Source organism: Ovis canadensis, chromosome X (assembly GCF_042477335.2).
Source record: "Ovis canadensis isolate MfBH-ARS-UI-01 breed Bighorn chromosome X, ARS-UI_OviCan_v2, whole genome shotgun sequence".
Lineage (NCBI taxonomy): Eukaryota > Metazoa > Chordata > Mammalia > Artiodactyla > Bovidae > Ovis > Ovis canadensis.
This window is the reverse complement of record NC_091727.1, coordinates 57,292,971-57,318,470: the sequence shown is the minus strand read 5'-3', so window position 1 is coordinate 57,318,470 and position 25,500 is coordinate 57,292,971. Positions and strand designations below refer to the sequence as shown.

At 53.0% G+C, this 25,500-nt stretch overlaps 2 protein-coding genes and 1 pseudogene across 17 annotated transcripts in view; 2 read left to right on the top strand and 1 right to left on the bottom strand.

The window, feature by feature from the left end:
* The first annotated feature begins 502 nt into the window (after positions 1–502).
* On the top strand, positions 503–15,409 carry CCDC22 (coiled-coil domain containing 22). The gene is made up of 17 exons (XM_070290015.1): positions 503–740; positions 1,835–2,012; positions 7,699–7,831; positions 8,591–8,694; positions 8,843–8,909; positions 9,008–9,186; positions 11,191–11,385; positions 11,894–11,956; positions 12,050–12,169; positions 12,873–12,992; positions 13,086–13,202; positions 13,308–13,409; positions 13,717–13,824; positions 14,079–14,174; positions 14,391–14,450; positions 14,531–14,605; positions 15,035–15,409. Exons 1-17 carry the CDS (start codon positions 691–693, stop codon positions 15,146–15,148), a joined length of 1,881 nt encoding a protein of 626 aa, XP_070146116.1. The 5' UTR covers positions 503–690; the 3' UTR covers positions 15,149–15,409.
* LOC138930084 (small ribosomal subunit protein uS2 pseudogene) lies at positions 2,918–5,419 on the top strand (annotated as a pseudogene).
* FOXP3 (forkhead box P3) overlaps positions 15,318–25,500 on the bottom strand; it is a 19,300-nt gene continuing 9,117 nt past the window's right edge. For 12 of the 16 annotated variants that reach the window (XM_070290016.1, XM_070290020.1, XM_070290021.1 and 9 more), the window contains 11 exons: positions 22,255–22,486; positions 21,631–21,735; positions 21,403–21,541; positions 20,934–21,021; positions 20,760–20,864; positions 19,816–19,903; positions 19,559–19,639; positions 18,633–18,783; positions 17,883–17,959; positions 16,584–16,685; positions 15,318–16,384 (listed from right to left, as the gene is read on the bottom strand). In XM_070290016.1, coding sequence (XP_070146117.1) covers positions 16,235–16,384; positions 16,584–16,685; positions 17,883–17,959; positions 18,633–18,783; positions 19,559–19,639; positions 19,816–19,903; positions 20,760–20,864; positions 20,934–21,021; positions 21,403–21,541; positions 21,631–21,735; positions 22,255–22,486 — 1,318 coding nt within the window. In that variant the 3' untranslated portion in view covers positions 15,318–16,234. The remainder of the gene's footprint in view (positions 16,385–16,583; positions 16,686–17,882; positions 17,960–18,632; positions 18,784–19,558; positions 19,640–19,815; positions 19,904–20,759; positions 20,865–20,933; positions 21,022–21,402; positions 21,542–21,630; positions 21,736–22,254; positions 22,487–25,500) is intronic. The other 4 variants (XM_070290028.1, XM_070290029.1, XM_070290030.1 and 1 more) reach the window with 1 other exon arrangement.

Below are 25,500 nucleotides of genomic sequence, written 5' to 3'. Positions count from 1 at the left end.
CACCCAACAGGCTCCTCCGTCCCTGGGATTCTCCAGGCATTAAAATAAAGCAGTTATTGAATGCATGAATACTAGTGACTGTAGCTTACATGGTGCTTTCTTACTGTATTATGTATCACACACAGTTTAACAGCTGCTTTGCATGAATTAATTCTGCTTTAATCCTAGGAAACAGGTACTATTAATAGTCCCATTTTACAGATGAGGAAACTAAGACAAAGGAAGCTATGTAACCTGCCCACTGTTGCACATTTAGCAGGCTGCGGAACTGAGACTCAAACCTGGTTGCTTTGTGCGAAAGCCCCTGCCTAATTAACTTGTACACTTTTACAATCTAGAAGTTGAATGCCTTAAAAGGAATGGGTCAAGAAGCCTCTCCCTCTCTCGCGTGCTCAGTACAATCCCTTGCGCACTTGGAAGAACGCACTGGGCTGTAGGCAAAACAAAACAAAACGGAACCTACAACTCCCAGAAGTCATTGCGCGCTCAAGCGTGCACGCGCTCATTCACACCAGTACGACAGGCATCCGGCTTGCGTCAAACGCGCTCTCGGGACTACACTTCCCGACTCTCCTCGCGGAGCCCGTGACACTCCTTGGACCGCGAGCGGGGAGCGGGCTTTCCTCAGCTGCGCCTCTCTTCCTCGGACCCGGCCCTGGACCCAACCTCGGACTCCAAAACGGCTCCACCATGGAGGAGGCGGACCGAATCCTCATCCATTCCCTGCGCCAGGCCGGCACGTAAGGACACAGCCCCCGCCTACCTCGGAATGCCCACATCCGGGACTCCAAAACTCCGGATCCAGTCACCCGGGAACCTTAAAACCCCAGACCTTAACATCTAGGGATCCAACCTCCAGGACCCTAAGACCCTCCCTCCTCCATACACACACACACACACACACATACATACATACACATACACATACACACACACACACACACACTCCCAAACCTTTGACCCCTACACTTGGTAAACCCCAAACTCCAGGACCTAGGCACCTCGAGACCTTAAAACCTTGCAATCTCAAGGCCTGGGCTCCTGAAATCTGTGGATCTTAACATCAGTACCCTGGAACCCTGATATCTGGAAATTCTAAAACAGCTGTATCCTGAGAACCAAGGAACTTAAAACCCTGGGGTCCTGGCACTCAGGGACTCCAAAGCCCTCTGGGACTGGATACTTGGGAACCTTCAAACCTCTTTTCCCAACACCTAAGTCTTTTAAAATTCCAGGACTTTAAAATCTGGTGTTCTTAATGCCTGGTGACCCTGACACACTGGGACTCCTGCATTTGAGGGTCCTAAAAACCCAGGATGACAACATGTAGGGAGCTTGACTTCCAGATTGCTTGAGACTAGGTGTTCTTGATATCCAGGGACTCTGACATTTGGAACTCCTGAAAATCCCAGCTTCCTGACGTCGGGTCTCAAAACCCTAGCAGTTCAATATCTAGAAGCCCCTGACATGCAGGGAACATGATATCTGGGGATGCAGAAACCTGGAGACCATTCCATCTCTTAGGCCTTCCCAGACCCCAGGCATTTGGGACTTTTAGGCATAGGGAAATTTGAGATTTTTTGAATTTGGATCTCTTCCATCCACCATTCTACACTGAGGTCTTAGGACCTGAGGACTACCTCCCACTACCACCACCATTTTTAGTTTTACAAATGGAAGTCAGCCAGCAGCACTGAGGACTTTTCTGAACTGTGGTCCATCCTCACCACCCCATCCCAGTATTAGGGCTTCCAGGAGACTGCATGGCTGTGCCTCATCCCTGTTTCCTGACTGCTCCCATCCCCCTCATTGAGCCTGCCCCCTTCTTCTTCAGGGCAGTTCCTCCAGATGTGCAGACCCTGCGAGCCTTCACCACTGAGCTGGTGGTAGAAGCTGTGGTCCGCTGCCTGCGTGTGATCAACCCCGCTGTGGGCTCTGGCCTCAGCCCCCTGCTGCCTCTTGCCATGTCTGCCCGTTTCCGTTTGGCCATGAGCCTGGCTCAGGCCTGCATGGTGAGTGCCTTCCTCCTGATATACACAGCCTCTTCCTTCCTCCTTTACAGTCGCCAGACTCCTTTGAAACTCTTGACTTTCCTCTCTGCTACCTCCCCTTGTGACTTAGTGGTTAAGGCTGCTGGCTCTGTGGTCAAACTGCCTAAGTAATTGAGACCCTGGCTACAGCACTTGATGTGTGTGACCCTAAACCCTGTAGCCCTCAGTTTTCTTCTCTGTGAAATTGGGATGATAAAAGTAGGGTTGTTAGGATCATCAAATGAGTTGATCCAGTTTGCACCTGGGTGACTCCTGGCTTCCATATTTTGAACTTAGCACCAAGTACTTTTCTAAACCCTATAATATCCATTTACCAGTTCTGAAACAGCCCTGTTTGATTAAATGCTCAGGCTGAAATTAACCACCTTTTCTCTGATTGGCCCAGCCTGGATCCCATGGTCATCCCTATAGGGCACTGTAATTAGCTACTCTTTCAGAATCACATGGAGTTGGGGGAGGGAGGGTTATCCAAAGGAAGATATGCTGGTTAATTTAAACAGTGTCTGCACTAAAACTTCTCTCTGCCCTGTTAGCCAGATAGGCTTGATCTGGCTTCTTGCATTCCAACAGCCTGTGGCTATGTAGTGAATGTCAGCATACCCAACATACCCAGTATTTGGTGGTAGAGGGCCAGTAGTGTTAACTACAGTGAAACGTTCCACTTAGCCCCAAGGGACAGGGTGGTCAGGTTTCTTGAATTTGTGCCTTGCTTGTGCAGTTTCTGTCTCTTAGAAATAGGCCTCTACCCAGCCTTCGGCTCTCAGGTTCACCTAGCTCTTAGTTGTTCTTGGGTTCTTCTGTCTGGGGCTTTTGGTGGCCTTCGAGACAAGCAGTCTGTCCTCTGGCCTGGGGCTGTCTTCTTGAGAATGGCACTTTATAAGGGGGAACGTGGGTCCCCTGTTTGTCTAGATGGGGGCACAGTGGGACATGTTGAGGAGGGGCTGGGGCTTAGGCTTCCCCCAGTTTTCTGTTACCCGCTTCTCTCAGTGTTGTTTCCCACTGGATTTGATGGTGATCTACTTTTCTGCACACTACCGTTAGTGTGGGGAAGAGAGAGTGGCTTTTTCAATGATGGAGAAGTTCACATAATTGTCTGGCCCCAAAGTCTTGCTTTGGCTTGAGCAGCTAGAAAGCCTGCCATGTGTCCGACTCTTTGTGACTGACTCTTTGTGACGCCATGGACTGTAGCCCGCCAGGCTCCTCTGTCCATGGGATTTTCTGGGCAAGAATACTGGGGTGGGTTGCCATTTCCTTCTTCAGGGGATGCAAAAGCAAGTAGAGAAAGTTTCTTAACTCAGCTGGGTGCTGCTTCTGTAGCCCACCTTGGCTTAGCACTGCCACCTTCTGGTGTCTGCCTTGTCATGTGCCCTACTGCTGACACCGCTTTCTGCAACTCAGCCACCTCCATATTTTGGTGTCTGTCATTTCACACACCCCACTCCTGGAATGAGTTTCTGTATCAGTCACAACTCTTTGATTGCAGGTGTCGGGAAAAACCCAAAGTAAAGTAGCTTAAAAGACAGTGGTTTTCACACTTTTTGTCTGTGACCCTCTGAAATAAATATGTCCTATATTGTGACCAAATACACATATGTCTGTATAATAATGATGTTATATATAATCGTGATGTTTTCTGAGTGTTGCTCTGTGCTGGCTGTTGTGGCAACTTGGCATTAAGCCATTGAATTCTTGAGACAGCTTTCTGAAGTAGGCACTGTTGGTTTCCTTTTACTCAGGTGAGGATGGTAAAGCTCAGAGAGGTTAAGTGATTTGCCTGTGGTCACAGTTGGTAAGAAGCAAAGCTTAGATTTGAATCCAGAAAGTCTGCTTTCAGAATCCATGCAGCTCCAGACCAGAATCTTGATGGGCCTTTTTACCACTTAAGTGAAAATGAAAGTGTTAGTCACTCAGTCGTGTTTGACCCCATGGGCTATAGGCTGCCAGGCTCCTCTGTCCAGGGGATTCTCCAGGCTGGAGACAACTCACTGGAGTGAGTTGTCATTTCCTCCTCCAGGGGATCCTAATCCAGGGATCAAACCCAGGTCTCCCACATTGCAGGTAGATTATTTACCATCTGAGCCACCAGGAAAGCCTTTTTTTTTTTTTTAACCCCTTAAAGCATCCACATAGAAACAGTACTGTCAGCCCCATTTTACAGCTAGAAACTGAACTGGGTGGTTAAGTAACGAGTTCAAAGCTTTATAGCGAGTCAAGTAGCACAGGCTAGATTTCAGCTGCAACCTTTTTGACTCCAAAGCCCATAGTCTGTTTTAAAACAATTATTTACTGTTTTATGGAGGTCACTTTTTATCAGAGTCCAGTCCAGACACAGAAACCCTAGCAGTAATTTGAATAGGGAAAATTTAATATGAAGAACTGTTGCCTTTTGACACTACCTAGACACGGGTCCATATGGCATTGCTCTGGGTTCCCATCGTAACTTAAAGGGGAACTTTCACAGTGTCCGGAGCCCTTGATACCCTACAGATGAAGGAGGAGGTCCTTGAATTCCTTGCAGCAGGAACCCACTTAGGTGGCACCAACCTTGACTTCCAGATGGAACAGTATATCTACAGAAGGAAAAGTGATGACATCTACATCATAAATCTGAAGAGAACCTAGGAGAAGCTTCTGTTGGCAGCTCATGCCATTGTTGCCATTGAAAACCCAGCTGATGTCAGTGTCACATTCTCCAGGAATACTGGCCAGTGAGCTGGGCTAAAGTTTGCTGCTGCCCCTGGAGCCACTCCTGTTGCTGGCCACTTCACTCCTGGAAACTTTACTAATCAGATCCAGGCAGCCTTCTAGGAGCCAAGACTCCTGGTGGTTACTGATCCCAGTTACTGACCACAAGCCTCTCACAGAAGCCTCTTACGTTAACCTGCCTACTGTTGCTCGATGCAACACAGACTCTTCTCGGCAGGATGTGGACAGTGCTATCCCATGCAGCAACAGGGGAGCTCACTCAGTGGGTCAGATGTGGTGGATGCTCTGTGCCTGTGTGGCACGATCTCACGTGAATACCCATGAGAGGTGTAGCCTGATCTCTACTTCTACAGAAATCTTGAAGAGATTGAAAAGGAAGAGCAGGTGGCAACTGAGAAGCTGTGACCAAGGAGGAATTTCAGGGTGAATGGACCACTCCAGCTGCAGCTCAGCCTGAGGTGGAGGACTGGTCTGAAGGTTCCCATGTGCCTTCTGTGCTTATTCAGCAGCCTGCCACTGGAGACTTGTCTGCAGCTCTCACTGCCCAGCCCGCTGAACAGGGAGGGACAACTACCGAGGGGTCTTAAGGTGTTCTTCTACAAACTCTTAAAATGGAAATTCAGTTGAGAGAAAATAAACAGTTTCTTAAAAAAGAACAAGAATTGTTAACTAGGTGAAAGATGGTTAATTACTGAAAGAGTAAAAGAAATCTCCAAGGTGTGACAGAAGTGACGTGATACCTTGAGAAGTCTCATGTGCACTCCAAACCACTCACCTGGTTACCCTTACCTGGCTGCTGAGAGGGGGATTACTTTGATTAGTTTCTTGTGTATCTTTCCAGTTTTTCAGAAAAAATGAAGATATAAGCAAATATAAATATATATTATTTCCCCCCTTTCTTACATAAAAGAGAACATATACCTAAATTCTTATCCTTTCTCCCCTCTTGCAGCATATGCTGGAAATCATTTCATATCAGACAATAGAGCCCTTCCTCATTTTTTCCTTTTTGCAGTGGCAGAGTAGTTCATTATATGTATGCACTGTAGTTTATTCAACTACTCTCCTATGCTTGAACATTTAGGGAGTTTCCAATATTTTGCAAATAATGCTATAATGAATAATCTTGCACATCTATATTCATCAGTTGTTGGAGGCATATCTTCATGGTAAACTCCTACAGGTAGGATTGCTAGGTGAAAGTAAATGCATGTGTCATTTTGTTAAATTTTGCCAAATCACCTTCATTGGGATTGTTTAATTTCTGTATTCCTGACAGGAGTGTACGAGAGAGTATCTGTTTCCCCACAGCGTCTTGCACTGAGTAAGTGTAGTGTCAGAGTGATGCCTGTTCAATAGGTGAGGAATAGTATCTCCATATAGTTTCCCTGCTAGTTTTGCACTTTGAAAAACTTTTGAATTTAAGGAAAAATGAAAATAGAAACATAACATCTTTCTCCTACTTTCTATACTGTTAACATTTTACTTCATTCTTTTCTATCTGGGTACACACACACACATTTCTTTTCTAAACCATTTGAAAGCAGCAGACATTGTGATACTTCATACCTAAAACTTTCAGTGCACCTCTCCTAAGTATTGATAAAAGGACAATCACCAGTATAACCGTAGTACCATGATCACACCCATGAAATTGAATATTGATAGAATAATAGTATCTAATATTTAGTACATGGTCAGATTTCCTCAGTAGTTACAAAGATATCCTTTACAGCTGGTTTTTTCCAATTACAGAATCCAATCAAGGATCATACATTTTATTTCACCGTTATATCTCTAATCTTCTGTATCCAGCAGCAGTCCTTCTTAGTTTTTCGTTATTTCTTTTTGCGGTGACCCATGTCTTTGAAGCGAGGAGGCTGGTCGTTTGATGGAATGCGCACAATCTGATCTGATTGTTTGTTCATGACGAGATTCAGAACTGGGGCAGTACCTCTGTGCCAGTGATAGTCTCTCTCTACCCAAGTGGAACTACAGGAGAACATAATGTCAGTTTGTCCCAGATCAGTGATACATTGGGGCTCAGTGTGCTTTCAATTCAAGTCTCCCTTGTAAGTGAGGTTGGACATGTTTGCATATGTTTAAGGACCATTTTTCATTCTTTTTCTGGAAATTGTCTATCTGTTCCTATCTTTTGCCTCCTTTGCTGTTGCACTACTGGTCTTTCGGCTTGTGTGGTTTTAGGCACTCTTTATATACTAGGTGGGCTTCCCAAGTGGCACTAGTGGTAAAGAACCTAGCACCAGTGGTAAAGCCAGTGCAGAAGACAAGAGTTGGAGGTTTGATCTCTGGGATGGGAAGATCCCCTGGAGAAAGAAATGGTAACTCACCCAGTATTCTTGCCTGGAGAATCTCATGGACAGAGTAGCCTGGTGGGCTACAGTCCATAGGGTCACAAAGAGTCAGATACGACTGAAGCAACTTAGCATGTATGTTATATACTAGGTAGATTCACTCTTTGCCTTTGATATGTTGATGTATGGGAGAAACCAACATAATACGGTAAAGCAGTTATCCTTCAATTAAACATAAATAAATGTTTTAAAAAAGAATGCAGACAAGAGCCTGGATATGTGGCAGCCAGTTGCAACATCTTAAATTTAAAAAAAAATCAACTCCAAATACTATTTTTCCCATCTTGTTATTATGCTTTTGACTTTGCTCATTATATTTTTTCTTTAAATTTTTTTTGTATATTCAGAAACACTCATCTTCTCTTTTATGGCCTCTGGATTTTGATCATACTTAGCAAGGCCAGAGCTTTAACTTTAAAGTTCTGGAGGCCATGGGGAGCCAAGAGAAAGTTCAGGGGGTGGTGGCTGGTGAGAGCACAGTAGCTTTTGCAGTCTCTGCCCTCGGCTCTCAGGTCAGGACGATCCTGCCTGCCAGACTCACAGGTGTCACCCTTTCCAACCCCCAGGACCTGGGCTACCCCTTGGAGCTTGGCTATCAGAACTTCCTCTACCCCAGTGAGCCTGACCTCCGAGACCTGCTTCTGTTCTTGGCTGAGCGTCTGCCCACTGATGCCTCTGAGGATGCAGACCAGTCTGCTGGTATGGGGTGCCTGGGGTGTGGTAGAAGTGAGGGAGAGAGTGTTGTGGGGCTTGAGAGAAGAGGAAGGGGTGAAAAGTTTGACTGGTGGGGGTGGAGTATGTGTCTTAGGGAGAGCTAAGCGGGAGGACTAGGGTGGGGAGGGGGATACAGGTCAGGGGGAGGGAACTGGGGCTTGGGCTGACCCAGGTGGGGAGTTGGTGCTGGAAGGGTCCTGTGGCCTTACCTCCTGCCTTGCCTGTCCCCACTCTAACCACACTGGCCTCAGTGATGCTCATCAGACACATCAGGCCACTCCAGCCTTAGGGCCTTTGCATCTGCTGGCTTACTGTCCCAGGTAACCTCATGGTTCACTCCCTTACCCCTTGGAGTTTCTTGTTCATGTGTCACCTCAGGGAGGCTTTCCCTGGATTGCCTTGTTCCAAACGATATCTTCCTCTCCCTGGTCCTTAGCCTCCTTTCCTGACAACCACCTGCCAGTTTTCTACATTGTACCTATGACCTCGGTCATGCCTCTATCAGCCTGCTGCCCTGGGAGGGCAGGAGGATATTTATCAGTTTGTTCACTGAGGTAGCCTAAGGGTATAGAATGGGGACTGGTACAGAGTAGGCGCTTAATAAGTGTTCCTTGAATGATTGTGAAAATGATAGCTACATAGATATGTATCTCTGCAAGGGGGTCAGGCTACTCTCCCAGGGTATATGCATTTTTGGAGTTGTGGCATTGTCACCTGATTGACATCCCCTCCTCTCTCCCCTAGGTGAATCTGCTATCCTCCGGGCCATCGGGAGCCGAATCCGGGACCACCTGGCCCTGCCCTGGGTCCCACCCCTCCTTCGCACTCCTAAACTACAGTACCTCCAGGTGGGACCCCTCAACTCATGTTAATATTGCTTGTCACTGCCTTGCCTGCCATGTCCCCAGTTGTTTGCTCAGTTGGCCCCTTCCCTCTGCCCCCTGCAACCGAAACACAATTCACCCTAGAGGCTCTCTGATTCTGCTCTCCCACCAGGGCTCAGCCCACCAGAAGCCTTTCCATGCCAGCAGGCTGGTCATGCCTGAGTTGAGCTCCAGAGGAGGTGAGCAGGAGGCTATGGAGAGGGGCTGAAGGGAGGGGCAGAGGTGGCCTGCCCGTGTGGTGAGGCTGGAGGGCTGGCTGACTCTGTTGCTCCTCTAGAGTCCCGGGAGTTCCAGGCAGGTCCCCTGCTGCCACCAGTTCCCACCCAGGTGCCCCAGCTGGCTGCCAGGGCGGCCTCGCTCCTTGAACACCATGCCATCCAGCTTTGCCAGCACACAGGCCGGGACCGTGCTGGGGACGAGGCCTGGGGCCACCGGACATCCCGCCTCCCCGCCCAGGTACTGCTTGGTGCTTGGCCCCCACTGATGAGACCACTCCTCCCCGCAGCTCCCATTTCATTTCCCTTTAGTCCTCTGCCCCTCTCCTTTCCCCACTTTGTCCCTTTCTTCCATTGTTTCCTCTCTGTGTGCAACTACCTGGTTCCCTGCCTGAAAGAACACTGGAGCCAGAGAGTCAGTCTTCACACAAGTCAGCATGGCCCCTTGGAGCTTCGGTGTCCTGCCCTGAGACATGAGTGGTAATGCTGCTCTCCTCCGAGGGTGATGTTCCACCGAAGGTTGTGCACGGGCAGCCAGAGCCATCAGGATCTCCTCCCTTTCTCCCTGCTTCTGTTACCTCCCTCCTGCCCCCAATTCGCTTCCTCTTTCTCTCTGTCGTCATCACCAGTTACAGCCTCCAGATCTCTGACCATCTCTTCCCACCACTGACTTTCTCGTTCTGTGGTTTTGCTGCCCCCCTCTCTCCCCACCACTGTCTCATTTCTGTACTGTCTCCCCACCTCTGTCTACCTCTATATCTGTCCCCATGTCCCCTCTGTCCACCTCAGTGTCTGTCTCCATCCCCTCCCCACTTTGTCTACCTCTATAACTGTCCCCTTCTGCCTCCCCCACTGCCATTTGTTTTGTCTTTATCTTTTTCTCTCATTTTAAAACTTACAGGCACTTCAAACACAGAACTAGAGAGAGTAGTTTCATGAGCCCTATGGCCCTGTCATCCACCTTCAATTAAAGCATTTTGCAGGACTTCCCTGGCAGCCTAGTGGTTAGGACTCCGTGCTTTCACTGCCAGGCTCGGGTTCAATCCCTGGTCAGGGAATTAAGATCCTGCAAGCTGTGTGGTGCAGCCAAAAAAAGAGAAAAAAATCCAAGCATTTTTCCAATCTTTCCTCATCTCTTCTTTATTTTTTGTGTGTATTATTTTAAAGCAAATCCAAGATATCATGTCATTTAAAAAATTAATTTATTTTAATTGGAGGCTAATTACTTTACAATATTTTAGTGTTTTTTGCCATACATTGACTTGAGTCAGCCACGGGTGTACATGTGTCCCAGCTGGTGCTCTGGGACAACCCAGAGGGATGGGGTGGGGAGGGAGGTGGGAGGGGCGTTCAGGATGGGGGGACATATCATGTCATTTTAACTCTGAATACTTAGGTAGACATCTTGTAATTCAAAAGGGCATTCACTTTTTAAAAATAAATTTTTTAAATTTGTTTATTTTTGGCTATGCTGGGTCTTTGTTGTTGCGTGGGCTTTTCTCTAGTTGTGGCAAGCAAGGGCTACTTATAGTTGTAGTACGAAAGCTTCTAATTGAGGTGCCTTCTCTTATTGCAGAGAATAGGCTCTAGGCATGTGGGCTTCAGCAGTTGTGGCTCACAGGCTCTAGAACACAGGCTTCAGCAGTTGTGGCTCACAGGCTTAGTTGCTCCATAGCACGTGGGATTGTCCCAGATCAGGGACCAAACCTGTGTTTCCTGCATTGGCAGGCGGATTCTTTACCACTGAGCCACCAGAGAAGCCCCAGGACATTCACTTTTTAATGCAACCAGCAGGCCATCTTCACAGTTAAGAAAATGAACAGTGACCTCTTAATACTATCCAACACTGAGTTCATAATCAGATTTCTCCAGTTGTCTCAAAACTGCCTCTGTTCTCATATCTCTGCTCCACTCTGCCTCCGCCCCCTTCTTTTCCCAGCTCATCTGACTCAGTCTCCACTCTGTCCCCACATGTCCTTTCAGTGTTGGTCTCTAATTTGGGGGCTGCAGGCTTCTCTCCCTTCCCATAGCCTCCTCCAGCGTGGAGAGCTGAGTGGGTGGAGAGAAATGGGGCTGTCCTCAGGGAGCTCCCAGGCTGGTGGGCCCAGACAGTGGGGCCGGGTCCTCTTGTTGGAGAGGCTGGAGGGTGGGTGCGACTTGGGGGTGGCCCTTTGTCAGGCAGCTCCCTGGTGGAGGCATGGCCTCGGGTACCCAGCAGACCTCCACCCCCTTCCACTGTTTCCAGGAGGACACACGGGCTCAGCGGCAGCGGCTACAGAAGCACCTGGCTGAGCATCTGCGCCAGACCTGGGGCCGGCCAGGGCCCCCCCAACAAGCCCGAGACCTGGGAGAACTGCTGCAGGCCTGGGGTGCTGGGACCAGGCCTGGTGCTCCCAAAGGCTCCCGCTTCACACATTCCAAGAAGTTTACCTTCCATCTGGTAGGTGGGGCTAGGGCATGCTGATGGCACCAGGGTTGCTGTAGGTATACACACCACACTCTCTCCACACAAGAGGCCCCTGTTCCCACCAGACCTGCCTGCTCCCCACTGGGGTGGGTACCCAGAGGAGTCCCTGGCTTCTTGGGAACTTCTGTGGAGAAAGGGTCCAGGGGTGGGAGCTGTGTAAATGTGTAGGACTGCTCTTTGTGTAAAGCTCAGCTTTCTCTGGAGAGTTTATTCTGGACATCTCTTCTTGGATGGTCACCCGGAGGGGCCCACACCCCTCTCATGGGCAGGTGGGCAGGAGCTGTGTCAGGGTCAGGGAGATTTTTTATAAGCAAACACTCCAGTCTAGGGTCACAGAGAGTGCCTTGATCCTCACACGTATTCCGACAGCCATCAGTGCACTGTACATGAGTACTGCTGGGAGGGCACCAACAGGAGGTTGAGGTTGGCTGTAAGGGACCGGGCCTTCCCACAGCCAAGATGCTCCTTCCTCCCTCCCCAGGAGCCTGAGGCCCAGGCAGCCCAGGTGTCAGATGTGCCGGCCACCTCCCAGCGGCCTGAACAGGTGAGCAGAGCAATGGTGGGTGGGGCGGCATCCTGGGCCCTTGGCTGTCTACTAGGCCTGACACCCCCACCCCGCCTGGCCTGTGTCTACCAGGACACATGGGCAGCCCAGGAGCAGGAGCTGGAGTCTCTTCGGGAGCAGCTGGAGGGGGTGAACCACAACATTGAAGAGGTTGAAGCTAACATGAAGACGCTGGGAATCAACCTTGTACAGGTGAGGGTGGGGGAGGGGCTGCCCACTGAGGTCGGGCCTAGGGGGCTTAGAGGGACTTGTGGGGGCTGAGGGTACTCTGTAGAGGTCTGCAGATGTCAGAAAGGTTCATGGAAGCCATTGGGGACCTGTGGGACTCTTGAGGGTTCAGGAGAATCGGGGGGAGTGGGAGCGGGGTGCGGAACCTGTAGGGGTTAGAGGTGCCTTGCTGTCTGTGAGAGTCGGGAGGGGTGTGACTGTCCATGGGCACTGGAGGGGCCTGTGGGCCTCCTCGGGGCTTCCAGGGGAGTCAATGTTGAGGTCAAGGAGTCAGAGGGGTCTTCTGTGGGTGCCTGTCTCTGCTTGTATGTCTCTGTTGCTATTGGGAGGGGTCTGAGGGGCCTATAGGGGCATGCTAAGTCACTTCAGTTGTATCTGAATCTTCGTAACCCCATGGACCATAGCTCCTCTGTCCATGGGATTTTCCAGGCAGGAATACTGGAGTGGGTTGCCATGCCCTCCTCCAGAGGATCTTCCTGACCGAGGGATCGAACCCCCATCTCTTGCATCTCCTGCATTAGCAGGCGGGTTCTTTACCACAAGCGCCACCTGGGAAGCCATAAGGGTTAGAGGGATGTATTATCATCTGTGGGGGTTGGGCCAGGGCTTTCTAGGCCCACTCCTGGGCTCCCCCACTGACTGGGAGTAAGGGTTTCTGGGGTGCCAGGTGGAGACCGAGTGTCGGCAGAGTGAGCTCAGCATCGTGGAGCGTGAGCAAGCCCTGCGTCTGAAGAGCCAGGCGGTGGAGCTGCTGCCCGATGGGGCTGCCAACCTCGCCAAGCTGCAGGTGGGGCTGGTGCTGAGGCTGGGCTGGGAGGGTTGGAGTTGAGCGGGCCCAGCCTGTGTTATCTGCAGCCCCCCTCCCACCATCACCCTCTAGCTTGTGGTAGAGAGCAGTGCCCAGCGGGTCATCCACTTGGCGGGTCAGTGGGAGAAGCACCGGGTCCCGCTCCTCGCTGAATACCGCCACCTCCGAAAGCTCCAGGACTGCAGAGAGGTAGGTGGTGGGGTCCCAGACCACGGGTGGGGCAGGTTCAGTCCCTCCCTAGGGGGCTAGTCCTGTGCTCTGCCTCACTACCCTCTCTCTGTGGGACCCTGGCAGCTGGAATCTTCTCGACGGCTGGCAGAGATCCAGGAGCTGCACCAGAGTGTTCGGGCAGCTGCCGAAGAAGCCCGCCGGAAGGAGGAGGTCTACAAGCAGCTGGTAAGACCTGTGGAGCTTCCCTGATGGCTCAGACAGTAAAGAATCCACCCGCCAATGCAGGAGACATGGGTTTGATCCCTGATCTGGGAAGATTCCCTGGAGGAGGAAATGGCAACCCACTCCAGTATTCTTGCCTGGAGACTCCCCATGGACAGAGAGCCTGGCGGGTTACAGTCCATGGGGTCGCAGAGTCAGACATGACTGAAGCAACTGACCAACCAACAACCAAAGACCTGTGTGGGGGCCTTGGGTGGCTCGGAGTGGGGGAGGTGTGGGTCCAAGAGGAGCACCCGCTGTCTCTGTGTAGGTGTCAGAGCTTGAGACCCTGCCCAAAGATGTGTCCCGGTTGGCCTATACCCAGCGCATCCTGGAGATTGTGGGCAACATCCGGAAGCAGAAGGAAGAGATCACTAAGGTACACCACTGTGGCTGTGGAAGGTGGGTCACGCAGGCAGACATGCCCAAGGGCAGGATGTGTGTTGAGGGTGACACAGGGACCTCACACCCTATGGAAGGCAGAGCTATCTGGCCATACTTGGCACAGCACAGCCCCACATAGTCCATTCCAGCCACCCCTGAGCCTGTCTAGATGTGACAGCATGAATATGGCCTCAGCTGGCTGGCTGCCTGTCCCAGACATGGGCTCACGGGTACCCTGGTCTCTGCCAGATCTTGTCTGACACAAAGGAGCTTCAGAAGGAAATCAACTCTCTGTCTGGGAAGCTGGACCGGACATTTGCAGTGACTGATGAACTTGTGTTCAAGGTTTGGGGCAGGCTGGGCTGGGTGCAGGGGTGGGGTGGGTGGGCTTGGGCCAGGTGTGAGTCTCGTAGTTACACTGACGTTTGCGCCTGGCTTTGCCCCATGGAAGGTGAAGTCAGAGGAGTGGGAAGGGGTGGCCTTGTGGGGAGAAGGTGGGGGTGGGGTGGGAGCGGGGCAGGAACAGCCCACTGACACCTTCAAGATCTCCTGTTTCATCAGGATGCCAAAAAGGACGATGCTGTTCGGAAGGCCTACAAGTATCTAGCTGCCTTGCACGAGGTGAGGGGAAAAGTGTGTCTGGGGGCTGGCTGGGGAGGAGACAAATTTGGGTATAAGCCTTCCACTCCTGCTATCCCCAGAACTGCAGCCAGCTTATCCAGACCATCGAGGACACAGGCACGATCATGCGGGAGGTTCGAGACCTGGAGGAGCAGGTAAGGCCAGGGGATGGGAGGGCTCAGCAAGGCAGGCCAGGGGACAGAGAGGCTGTGGGACCAGACCTAGCCAATGGCTTGGGTCTTAGCCCTGCCTGTTAGTAACTGGTTGTGTGACCTGGAACCACCCAGTGGCCTGCTCTGACCCCCACCTTCCGTCCTGAGGGTCCTCATACCTGCCTCCAGGGCCATCGGCAGAGGCTTCAGCTTAAGTATGGGCTGGGTGATCCTGCCACACAGCCAAGGATGCTTCAGGTGGATGGGTGACATCTGCTAAGGCCCAGTGGTGGAACAGAGTAGGCTGTTATTGGGGCAGGGGGTGGGAGGAGCACAGTGGGGCCCTGAGTGGCTGCAGTGGGGTGTTGGCGGCAAGCAGGAACTGGGAAGGGGGCCCTGCGTGCTGAAGGGCTGCGGTTCACATTGCCTTAGATTGAGACGGAGATGGGCAAGAAGACCCTCAGCAACTTGGACAAGATCCGCGAGGACTACCGAGCCCTTCGCCAGGAGAACGCTGGGCTCCTGGGCCGGGTCCGCGAGGCCTGAGCAGCCCCACCAGAGGTCTGCCCCCGGCCTCAGGCAGGGATATGGAGTGCTGGTGGCACTGGCCCTCGCTATGCCCTCTGATTACCATCCAGTTCCTCCTGCTGCAGCCTTGGCCCCAGACCCTCGCCCACCTCACCCCGACCCTTATCTGGGGCAATCATCCAGAGTGTGGGAGCTTGGCTTCAGTTTATTGTGGAGGGCATGGGGCGGGGGTTGGGGTCTTGGATCTCAAATAAATGAGGGGCTCTGTCTGCAGTCAAAGCTGAGGCATGGAACAGGGTGCAGGGCTCAGGGTGGGGGAGGGGTGGGTGGCAGGTGAGACACTGGATACATTTGGTGAGTTGGTGTATGTAGCCCTGGGCATCTGCCTGGGACTCCGGAGGCCCCTCAGGGTGCTGTGTGGGTGTGCATGTGCACATGAGATGTGCTGGTGAGTTCAGAGTCTGTGTGACCAAGCATGTTTGTCGGGAGCCATGCGTTACCGTGTGTGACCTGCGTGCATGCGTCTGGGTGGCTTTCTGGAGCCTGACTTCCTGAAGGTCCTGAGGCTGCTTCTGTGCTGTTGTCAGGGCCTGCCTCATGTGACACTGCACCTGTGGGCCTGGAAGCCAGCTGTGGGTATGTGCTTTGGGGGACGTGGGTTGACTGTGTGTGGGTGTGACTGTGTGACTGCAAACTTGAGGTGGTGTGAGTGTACTGAGGCAGGCTCTTCATGTTTTGGGGGTTTGTATCGAGTCCAGGGGACAGGATTGTGACTCTTATGTGTCCTTTTCCAGTTCCAAGGTCAACTGTGAGTGACTGAGGCAGGCTGTGTGTGTGACTGGTTGTGAAGTCTCCGTTTGGCTGAGGAGCCCGTCACAGGGGGCTGGGGAGTGGGTGCAGGGCTGGGCCTGGGGTCCCTCTGAGCATCCTTGGTGCAGAGCATGTGATCCAAGAGGGTGGTCAGCTGGGGAGTGGGGTCCCTGACTGGCAGGACAGTGCACACCTTACTTCTTGGTCCCTGTGGGCATGTCCAGGGCTGGTCACCCCTGCCCCCAGCCACTTCGATCCCCTCCCCTGTCCTCCTTTCTCTTCTTGGCTCTGAGATCAGGGGCCAGGTGTGGGGTTGGAACACCTGCTGGGCCTCTGGCTCCTCTTCTTGCGGAACTCAAACTCATCCACGGTCCACACAGCCCCCTTCTCGCTCTCCACGCGTACAAAGCACTTGTGCAGGCTCAGGTTGTGGCGGATGGCATTCTGTGCAAGGAGGACCAGCCAGCCAGCCGGGCCAGGGCCAGGGGCGTGGGGGGATCAGGCAGTCATGCACTGATGCCAGCAGTGCCCACCCCAAACTGACCTCCTGCCCTTTTACAGCACGCCTCCAAGCCCCCTCCCAGGCCCACCTGTGGCGGCATTTGAGGCCCTCCCAGCCACTGCCCCATCCAGAGGAACTCACCTTCCAGGTGGCCGGGTGGTTTCTGAAGAAGGCAAACATGCGTGTAAACCAGTGGTAGATCTCGTTGAGTGTCCGCTGCTTCTCAGGAGCCTCCAGGATGGCCTGGAGATTAGGGGGTGTGTGGGTGAGGGGAGCTGCTGCCCTAAATGCAGCCTGACAGGGGCACTGGCCCACCTTGGGCTGGCCTCTGACCTGAGTGGAATTGTGGGGACAGGGGAAGGGAGGGAGATGGTGAGGGGAGACGGGTCAGAGACAGGGTTAGAAGTGGGGTGGGGGTGGGGCTGGGATGGGGTTAGGTGAAGGATCAGGGCTGGGGTTGGAGTGGCGTCAGGTTCAGGGTCAGGGCTGCAGTGAATTTAAATTTCTGGGGTGGAGTTGCCTGGTGGAGCTCGTGGGATGGGGGTGGGATGAGATTTCAGGGTTTAGGAAGTTTAAGGGCCAGGGGTGGGGTACAGGTAGGGGTTTGGAAGGAGTAAAGGGCCCGGCAGAGTTAGAGGTCAGAGAAGTGACTGGTTAAGGGTCAGGCTGGGGATGAGCTGGGGTGAGTCAAGGTGAGGGGTGGGATGACGTGTAGCATTAGGTCAGGAGGCAGAGATGGGCCTCGTTATTTTGTGTGTCTGGACTGTAGTTAGGTCTTGACTGTGTGTGGTCATTTAGGGATGGGATTGGGTGTGGAGTGAGGCTGAGGGTCTGGGAATTTGATCCGCTTGGATTTAGGAATGGAATTGCATCAGGGGTCGGTGATCATGGCTGCAGTGAGCCTCCGGGTTTGGATGGGGTGAGGCAGGTGAACGAGTGGCGTTGTGTAGGGTTAGGTGTGGGCCTGGGATGAAGGTCCAGGTGGGATCTGGTGAAGCCTTGGGGAAGGCATTAGGGAGATTAAGATGAAGGGGTTGGGATGGGGTGAGGTGAAGGGTCAGGTATTACAAGGAAGGGGTTAGGGATGGGGTCTAGCGGGGGGATGTCTTGACAGACTGGGGTACGTCAGGGCTGAGGAAGGAGTTAGGGTGAACCTGAGGTGGGCATAGGAGAAGGGGCAGAGATCAGATTAGTTTGGGGGCCCAGGAGGCAGTTAGGCATAGGGTTGAGGTGGTCGTTAGGAAAGGAGTGGATTTAAGGCCGGCTCTTGGCTTGCCATGGCTTGGATAGCAGTTGAGGTGTGGGTTTGGGGTGTAGATGGGGGATCACATCTAAGGCATGGGTTTATTCACACAGGAGCCCCCCTGGGGGTGTTCGGTGAGGGGAAGGTCCTCCACCCCAGCCCTCTCTTCCTTCTCCTCTGCCTGGCACCCCGCTTACCCAGCGGATGAGGGTGGCATAGGTGAAAGGGGGCCGCATGTTGTGGAACTTGAAGTAGTCCATGTTGTGGAAGAACTCTGTCAAGAGGTGGGGAGGGATCAGATGCCATCTGGGAACTCCTCACTCCCTCTCCCACCCTCTGCTCTCCACCAGCTGTGGAGTCTGCATGCCTGAAATCCCACCGTGTACACCGCTTTCCAGGATCACAACCACTGTTGGCTAAGCACTCTACGTAAATGATACCATTTCCTCTTTACACTGCTCCTACCACTATAGGGCTTATTCTTCCCAAGGTTTAAAAGTAGTAACTTCCACACCAAAGGGATGTAACTGGTTAAGTGGCGGGGCCAGGAGGGCACTCAAAGGTCCTGATCCCTGTTAAACCCATAGCCCAGACCTTGTGGATGGCAGGGCAAGGTGAGCTCTGCAAGTCACCCTGCTTTTTCTTGGCGGTGGGGAGACAGAGTCCCTGGGAATTACTAAGCTAGCTCTCTCCCTCCTGATGACCAAATGCAGTGAGAAGCTGAAGCTCAGAGTGAGTGAGTCCCAACCTCCAGGGAAGACAGGGCTAGACATCTGAGACCACAATGGGGGCTTAGAGGCCATGGAATTCCAGAAAGGAAGCTTTTGCAAGCAGTTTCCATTTCCTAAAGGCTGGGTGGCAGTGGTAGGGAAGAGTGGTCCCCTACCTTGTACCAGTTAGGGAGATGAGGGGTCGGGGGCACAGTGTAGGACACGCACCACCCTTACCTGGGAATGTGCTGTTTCCATGGCTGCCCCAGAGGTGCCTCCGCACAGCAAACAGGCCATCGGGGGCCTCCTGGGGTCCTGGCCAGGCCGGGACGGTGGTGCCTGGGGTGCCAGTGGCTACGATACAGCAGGAACCCTTGTCAGATGATGCCTGGGGGAAGAGGGAGGGGCTGGTGACCCAGAGGCTTAAACTTTCCACTTTAGTTTTAAATAAGTGTTTTTATTAACAAAAGCAAGAGTGTCCTCAATTCCACTCTGATGTAGAATCCGACGAAGCAGCACAAACCATATTTATTAGAGTGGAGGTGGACAAATGGGTGTAGAGCACCAGTGATGGGGCCACAAGCTAGGGTTGAATTGGGCTCTTCTGCCACCCAACTGGGACCTTGGGGAAGTCACCCAAGCCTCCCTGGCCTCAGTTTTCCTCATCTGTGAAGTGGGGATGATAGCAATACCTAACCTCACACAGGCATCATGAGGAATTAAATAAGGTAACATCACCAAAGTGCTCAGAAACAATGCCTAACACCGAGGGCTGGCTTCTGTATGATCGCTGCAGGTGCCCAGGGCCTGGCACTTTGTTTAATGTTCTGCAATCATTATTTTGAAATCCGAGCCCTGCGATTTCATTTTGCACCAGGCCCTGTGAGTTATATAGGTGGTTCTGCCAGCAGCACATGGTCTGTGTTCAGTGTTGGGTGATTTGCTGTTGCTTTGCTAACTCAAGATCATGATGTCTAGGGATCTTAAGATCAGAGAATTTGTAAGCAGAAAGCAACAGATTCCCAGGTCTGGGTATGTTTGGAGCTGAGGACAGGGGCCCAGAGATCCCAGGACCTGGGTGCAAGGATAGGTCCCCTGCCCCCTGCAGGAGCCTCTCCCACTGCCCAGCCGTCCATGCCACCTGTGGGTCTGGGGTGGCTCACCGCAGATGGAGCCTTGGTTTGGGCCATCTTCCCAGCCAGATGGGCCTGCATAGCACCCAGCTTCTCCTTCTCCAGCACCAGCTGTGAGGACAGGCACAGAGTGAGGCCTCGACCCGCTCTTTCTCCTCCACTTCTTTGCCCGGGCTGTGGTCTTCCCTGGGAGTGCCCTGCCCCCTTCCTTCAGGCCAGGCCCCTTCCTGGGTGAGCTTGGCTCCTGACATGGGGTGGACTGACCATTTACCACGCCCCCACATCACCTGTTGCTCCAGAGATTGCACCACCTCCCTCTGGAGCAGACACTGCGCCCTGCCCTTCTCATCCAGGAGATGGTCTGCCTGGCAGTGCCTGGGTAGGGGGAAGAGTCCACGCGGGTGACCATGGTGGGCCCAGCCTTCTGGCTCAACATTCTGAGGGGAAAGGGCTCAGACTCTGGGAGGAAGGTCTCTTCAGAGTCTCAGCCTCCCTCCCCTCTGTTGACCTCAGTCTCCCTGTCATTCCTTCAACGCATGCCACTTGGCATCTATGGCCAGGGTGCCGGAGATGACGATGGATGGGGAGTGAGCTGAGAGCGGGCCAGGTAAGTGAGAGTGGGAAAGGCATTCCAGATGGAGAGGACAGCCTGTGCAAAGGCCTGGTCATGAAGACAGGATGCACTGAGTTGCCACTGATAGTTGGGTATGGTTGGAGAAGGGGGTGGGTGTGAGACAAACAGAATGTGTATGTGTGTGTGATGGGGCTGAGAGGAGGCAGCAACAGCCACTGTGAGGATCTGGGACTTCGGGGATCAATAAAATCAGGCTGGTGTGTTGGCATGACAGGGTAGCAGGGCAAAGCAGTTAGGAGTGTGGATTCTGGAGCCTGGCTATTGCTCAGAAGCTGGGTGATCTTGATCAAGACACTTAACATCGCTGGCCTCAATTTCTTTGTCTGTAAAATGGAGGCAATCATAGCACACACGTCTATTGTGATGCCCCATTATACAGATGAGGAAATAGGCTCAGAGAAACTAAGTAATTTGCCCAAGATCAGAGCCCGTGAGTGATGGAGTCAGGCTGTGAACCCACAGTCTCAGCTTTTGCCTCTTTTATCTTACTCCCTATCAGGATAAGGCCTGAGCTGAAACCAGCACCCCCAGACCTTCTCCCACAAACTGCCCCCTACCCCTGGACCAGAATGGGCCTAGTGGGCCTGGCTCACTCACTTGAGGAAGTCTTCTGGCTCCTTGAAGACCTTCTCACATCCGGGCCACTTGCAGACACCATTTGCCAGCAGTGAGTAGGAGCCCTGGGGCACAGTCAAAAGGGTGCTGGGGGGACAAAGAGTGTCAGGGGTGGGGGTGGCAGGGCAGGGAGCCTTCCCAGCCCTGCACACTGACCTGTCTTTCCTAGGCATGCCAGGGCTTGGGAAGGTGCAGAGCAGTGCTGGCTCCCTGGACACCCACTCCAGGCTGGCCACGTTGATTCCTGCAGGGGGGACAGGGCACCTCTGGGTGCCAGGCTCTGAAGCTTGGCCCTGACCGGGCCTCTCGTTTTGAGCTTCCGACCCCCTCTGAGTTTAGCAGGCCCAGACTCCCGGGGGCTCTGTGGTCCCTAACCTCCAAAGCTTCTGTAGAGCAGCTCAAAGACTGTGCTGACATTTCGACTAACTTTGCAAAAGATCTGTGGTTCTGGGATTTTGACATTCTGCGTCTTTAAGATTCTGACATTTTTGAGAGGTTGGAGTTTCCAAGATGATAAGACCTGACCCCTCTGGCCCCCCGAGGGCCGTGATTCAGCAGCCCACACTGCTTTAGTTCAAGGATTGGGGGCTCTGGGGTTCTGTGGAGCTGCGGGGTACAGTGTTACCAGGTGGCAGGCCGGGCCGGGCCTTGAGAGAGAAGAGCCCTGTAGCAGCAGTGGGTGGCGGGAGGCTGATCATAGCTGGGCTGTCCAGTGGGCGCACCTGCAGCACAGGGGTCCGGGCATGGGCATCCACCGTTGAGAGCTGGGGGCACATGAGGGCTGTGGTTCAGCCTGGTCCCCTCCCCAGTTCTCTCGCCTGCTCCACCCTCCCTACCCGTGCTGAGCTGGTACCTGGTGCACGAAGTGTGGCCTGTCCTGGAGGAGCGCCTGCAAATGGGGCGAGGGACCCAGCCGAGCTCCAGAGGGTGCCACCATGACAAGGGGTACTGTGGGCATCTGGGGGAAGGCAGGTGGGTGACATGCTATCCTTATGCTCGTTCTACACGTCTAATCCCTATACTCCTCACTGCAACCCTGCCTACTAGGTACTGTGACCATCCCCATTTTACATATGTGGAAACTGAAGCTCAGGGAGATTGGGTGACTATTTCAAGGTCAAGCCAGCTAGTAAGTTTCGGAGCTGGCTTCCATCCTGTCACCTTACCTCCGTGGGCCCCCAGCCCTTTGTTACATGGGGGTGGAGACACACACAGCTATGCCTGTGGGATGATGATGGGGTCTCCTCTCCTGAGATATGGGTTGGGAGGTCGGCGAGAGCCTCGAATCTCTGAGACCTGCTATGTGGGGACTTTCTTGGCCCTGTGACATCTGCATAAGTCACAGACTTGCCTGGGACCCAGAAAACCACTTCCTGTGCCCCGGCTGGGCCCCCCCTCCCAGTGCCACAGTAAAGGTCGGCACCTGTAGGCCCAGGTGCCCCACCCTGCCTGCCCTATCCTGGACCCTAGGTCTTACCTGCAGCTGTGATGGTGGCATGGGGTTCAAGGAGGAAGAGGAGGTGTGGGCCCCGCTTCGGAGATCCCGGCCTTGGAAAATTGTCCCCGGGCTCTTGGTGCCCAGCTGGTCTGAGGCCTTGGGTGCAGCCCTCCAGCTGGGCGAGGCTCCTGGGGATGGGCTGAGTACCAAGGAAGGGGCCAAGGGCTTGGCTGGCCTGGGGTTGGGCATTGGGTCCTTGTTCAAGGGCAGGCTGCAGGGACACAAGAAGAAGGAAGTTACATGTGTGCTGGGCTGTGCGTGTACGAAATACTTAACTGTTTGAACCATGCGGACACCCCCTCTGGTCAGAGCAGGCATTGGCCAGGGACTGTCCCAAAGGGACCCCAGCTCTGGTCACATGTGTGTGCATGTGCACGCACATACTTGGTGTCAGGGACACAGCTGTGCCTACTGTGTCTCCAAGCACACCCCCCATGCAGACATACATAGACCGAGTACACAGCTTGCCCGCACACACTGGCACAACCTTGCTGGGGATTTCAGGCTGGTTTTGGGAGCTTCAGTCAGGGTAGATATCAGCACTTGAGTAGTGGACTTCAAGCCTCTGCCCTCCTGTCCTCCCAGAACTGGGTACAAGCCACACAACCTTTGCTGACCCTGCTAGGACTGGGTTCTGATTTTCTCCTGGGAGCATTGTTACCCCAGTGACTTGGGCATATTTGGGAGTAAGAGGGGGGCATGGACTCAAAAAATCCCTCTGGCTGCTGTAAGAGGGGGATGCTCCAGGGAGGTGAGGGCAGAAGTAGGGGGAATAGTGAGGAGGCTACTACAATAGTCCAGGGCAAGCAATAGTCCAGACCAGGCTGATGGCAGTGGAGATGGTGAGAAGTGGGTGGATTCTAGTTATGTTTTGAAGGTGGAGTCAGGAGAACTGGATGGCAGCTTGGATGTGGGAAGTGAGAGAGGGCGGGTCATGGTGACTTATGGGTGTTAGCTGGGCAGCTGGAAGGACAGAGCTGACATGACCTGAGATGGGAGAGACATAGGGGAGCAGGGTTGGGGGGTCATGATCCAGGCGTGGAGGGACATGGAAAGTCTGGCATTAGATGTGCAAGTGGCAAGGCTGGGTAGGAGCTGAGTGAAGTCTGGAGCTTAGGCGGGCATCTCTAAGATCATCTCCACACTCCCACCCTGCACAGAGCTGGCAGAGCAGGTACCAGAGAGGAGGAAATACAGATTCTCTTGAGCCAGGGCTGGTATAAGCTCCTTGACTTGGCTCCCACCAGAGTTTACCCCAATCTCTGCTTTGCAGGCCTGCCTCCCAGCCATTGCTCATGCTATTCGACCTACCCAGAATGCTTGCTCCTCTTCCTGTATGCAAGCCCTGTCCAGAAAGTCCTCCTAAATGGCTCCAGAACCTTACACTCTTCGCTAGGCAGGGCTTTGGTTTCTCAGATTCATGTAATCCCAGTCTGAGAGGAAGCCAGAACTGGAAGGGACTGCCAAGTCCAACTTCCATGCTGTGAAAGTGGCTAACCAGGTACAGTGTCCCACAGCCCCATGGTGACTTGAGAACTCTACTTTCTCCAGAAAGTGTGTGCGTGTGTGTGTGTGTTCATGTCCCAATCTCACCCCACAGCACTGGGATGGGCACAGAGCTGCTGAGAGCAGACCTGAGGAGTAGAAGGGAGGGTTCTGAGGGGGCAGTAACCCCTTTTTTCCTTTGCTGTCAGCTCAAAGTGGGTGTCAGAGCTATGGTGCTGAAGGAAGTAGGGGTAAGAATCCAGGTATTTAAACCCCTAGTCTTTCAGGGGCTTGGACATTACTGCCTGAGAATTAAGAGCCTGGGTCTATGGAGGCTCAGAACAAGGGCCAGAGAGTGTTGAAGACCCTGAAGACGTGAGTGAATGAATGAGTGGATGAAGGCAGGCAGAGATCACGGTGAGGCTTGAACAAGCCAAGGGACATCAGGCTGCCAGCAAACCATCCAAAGCTATGAAAGATGCATGAACAGATTCTCATACCCCTACGAGGAACCACCCCTGCTAACACCTTGATCTTGGACTTCGGCCTTCAGAACTGTGCGACAAACCATTTCTATTGTTGTAAGCCACCTAGTTTGTAGTACTTTGTCACAGAAGACCTGAGCAAACCAGTACCGATTTTGGTGGATGCATGAATGTTTCCCAGCACTCTGGCCTACTCCACAAGGCTAGCTTGTGGTCGGTTCTCCAGTCGCCTGGACCCTTGTCCACAGCATGTAAGAAACCACTTCCCCAGGTATATCTGGAACCACCTGAGTCAGGGCAGCATAGATACATTCTCAGAAAGGGGCCGTGGATATGGTCTGTCTGGTGGTGGGGTACCTGGAGGGCCAGACTGGGCAGCCGGCTTCCTGCACTGTCTGTTGGGGCGTCCCTTTCTGACTATTTCTCAGAAGCCACATGGAGGATGTTTCTGGGACACAGATTATATTTTCGTATCGGGGTCTGCATCTGAGCCCTGCTGTCACGGCCCCCGACTTCCCCAGATATTTCTGCCATTGACGTCATGGCGGCCGGATGCACTGGGCTTCATCAGTACCAAGGAGGAAAAGAAGGGGGCAGGTACCCCACCCCACGGGTTTCATTCCGAGAATTGGCCATCCCGTCCTGCAGCTGGTTTGGCCCAGGTGTGGTGATGTGGGTGCTGGCGGATGTGGTAAGTGACATCCATCTGGCCACCATGACGAACCCTGGGCCCTGTAGACCTGGCCCTTCTTGGGCCATGGAGAGGCCCAAGGTTTGACGCTTGGGGAGTGCCATGCAGACCCCACAGAGACTGGGGCCCTCGGAGTCTTCAAATGGTGCTATGCGAGAACCTTAGAATCATAGAACGTTATTTCTTAGATTCAAAGGATCCCAGAATCTCAAACCCACAGACTCTGTGGAGTCCATGGGCTCAACTTCTCAGTATGTGAAGGCCAACGTCCCTGGTGCCCAAATTCACTGGAACTTCCTGAAGTTCACAGTGCCTCCTGCCTACCAGGCCTGGAATTGCAGCAAGCCTCCCCTCGGCCTCCCTCCTAAGTTCTGGGAAAGCAGGAAAGTCAGAATCATCCTCTCTGCTTCCCCCAGCCTGGAACCAGGCTCTGACACTAACCAGCTGTAACTGTCTTCAGGCTCATATGTAAATTGAAACAGTAATAGTACCCATCTTCCAAATTTAATGCCTGCTAAATGCTTAATGAAATGTCAGTGATCAGTAGATGGACCCGTGAAGGGT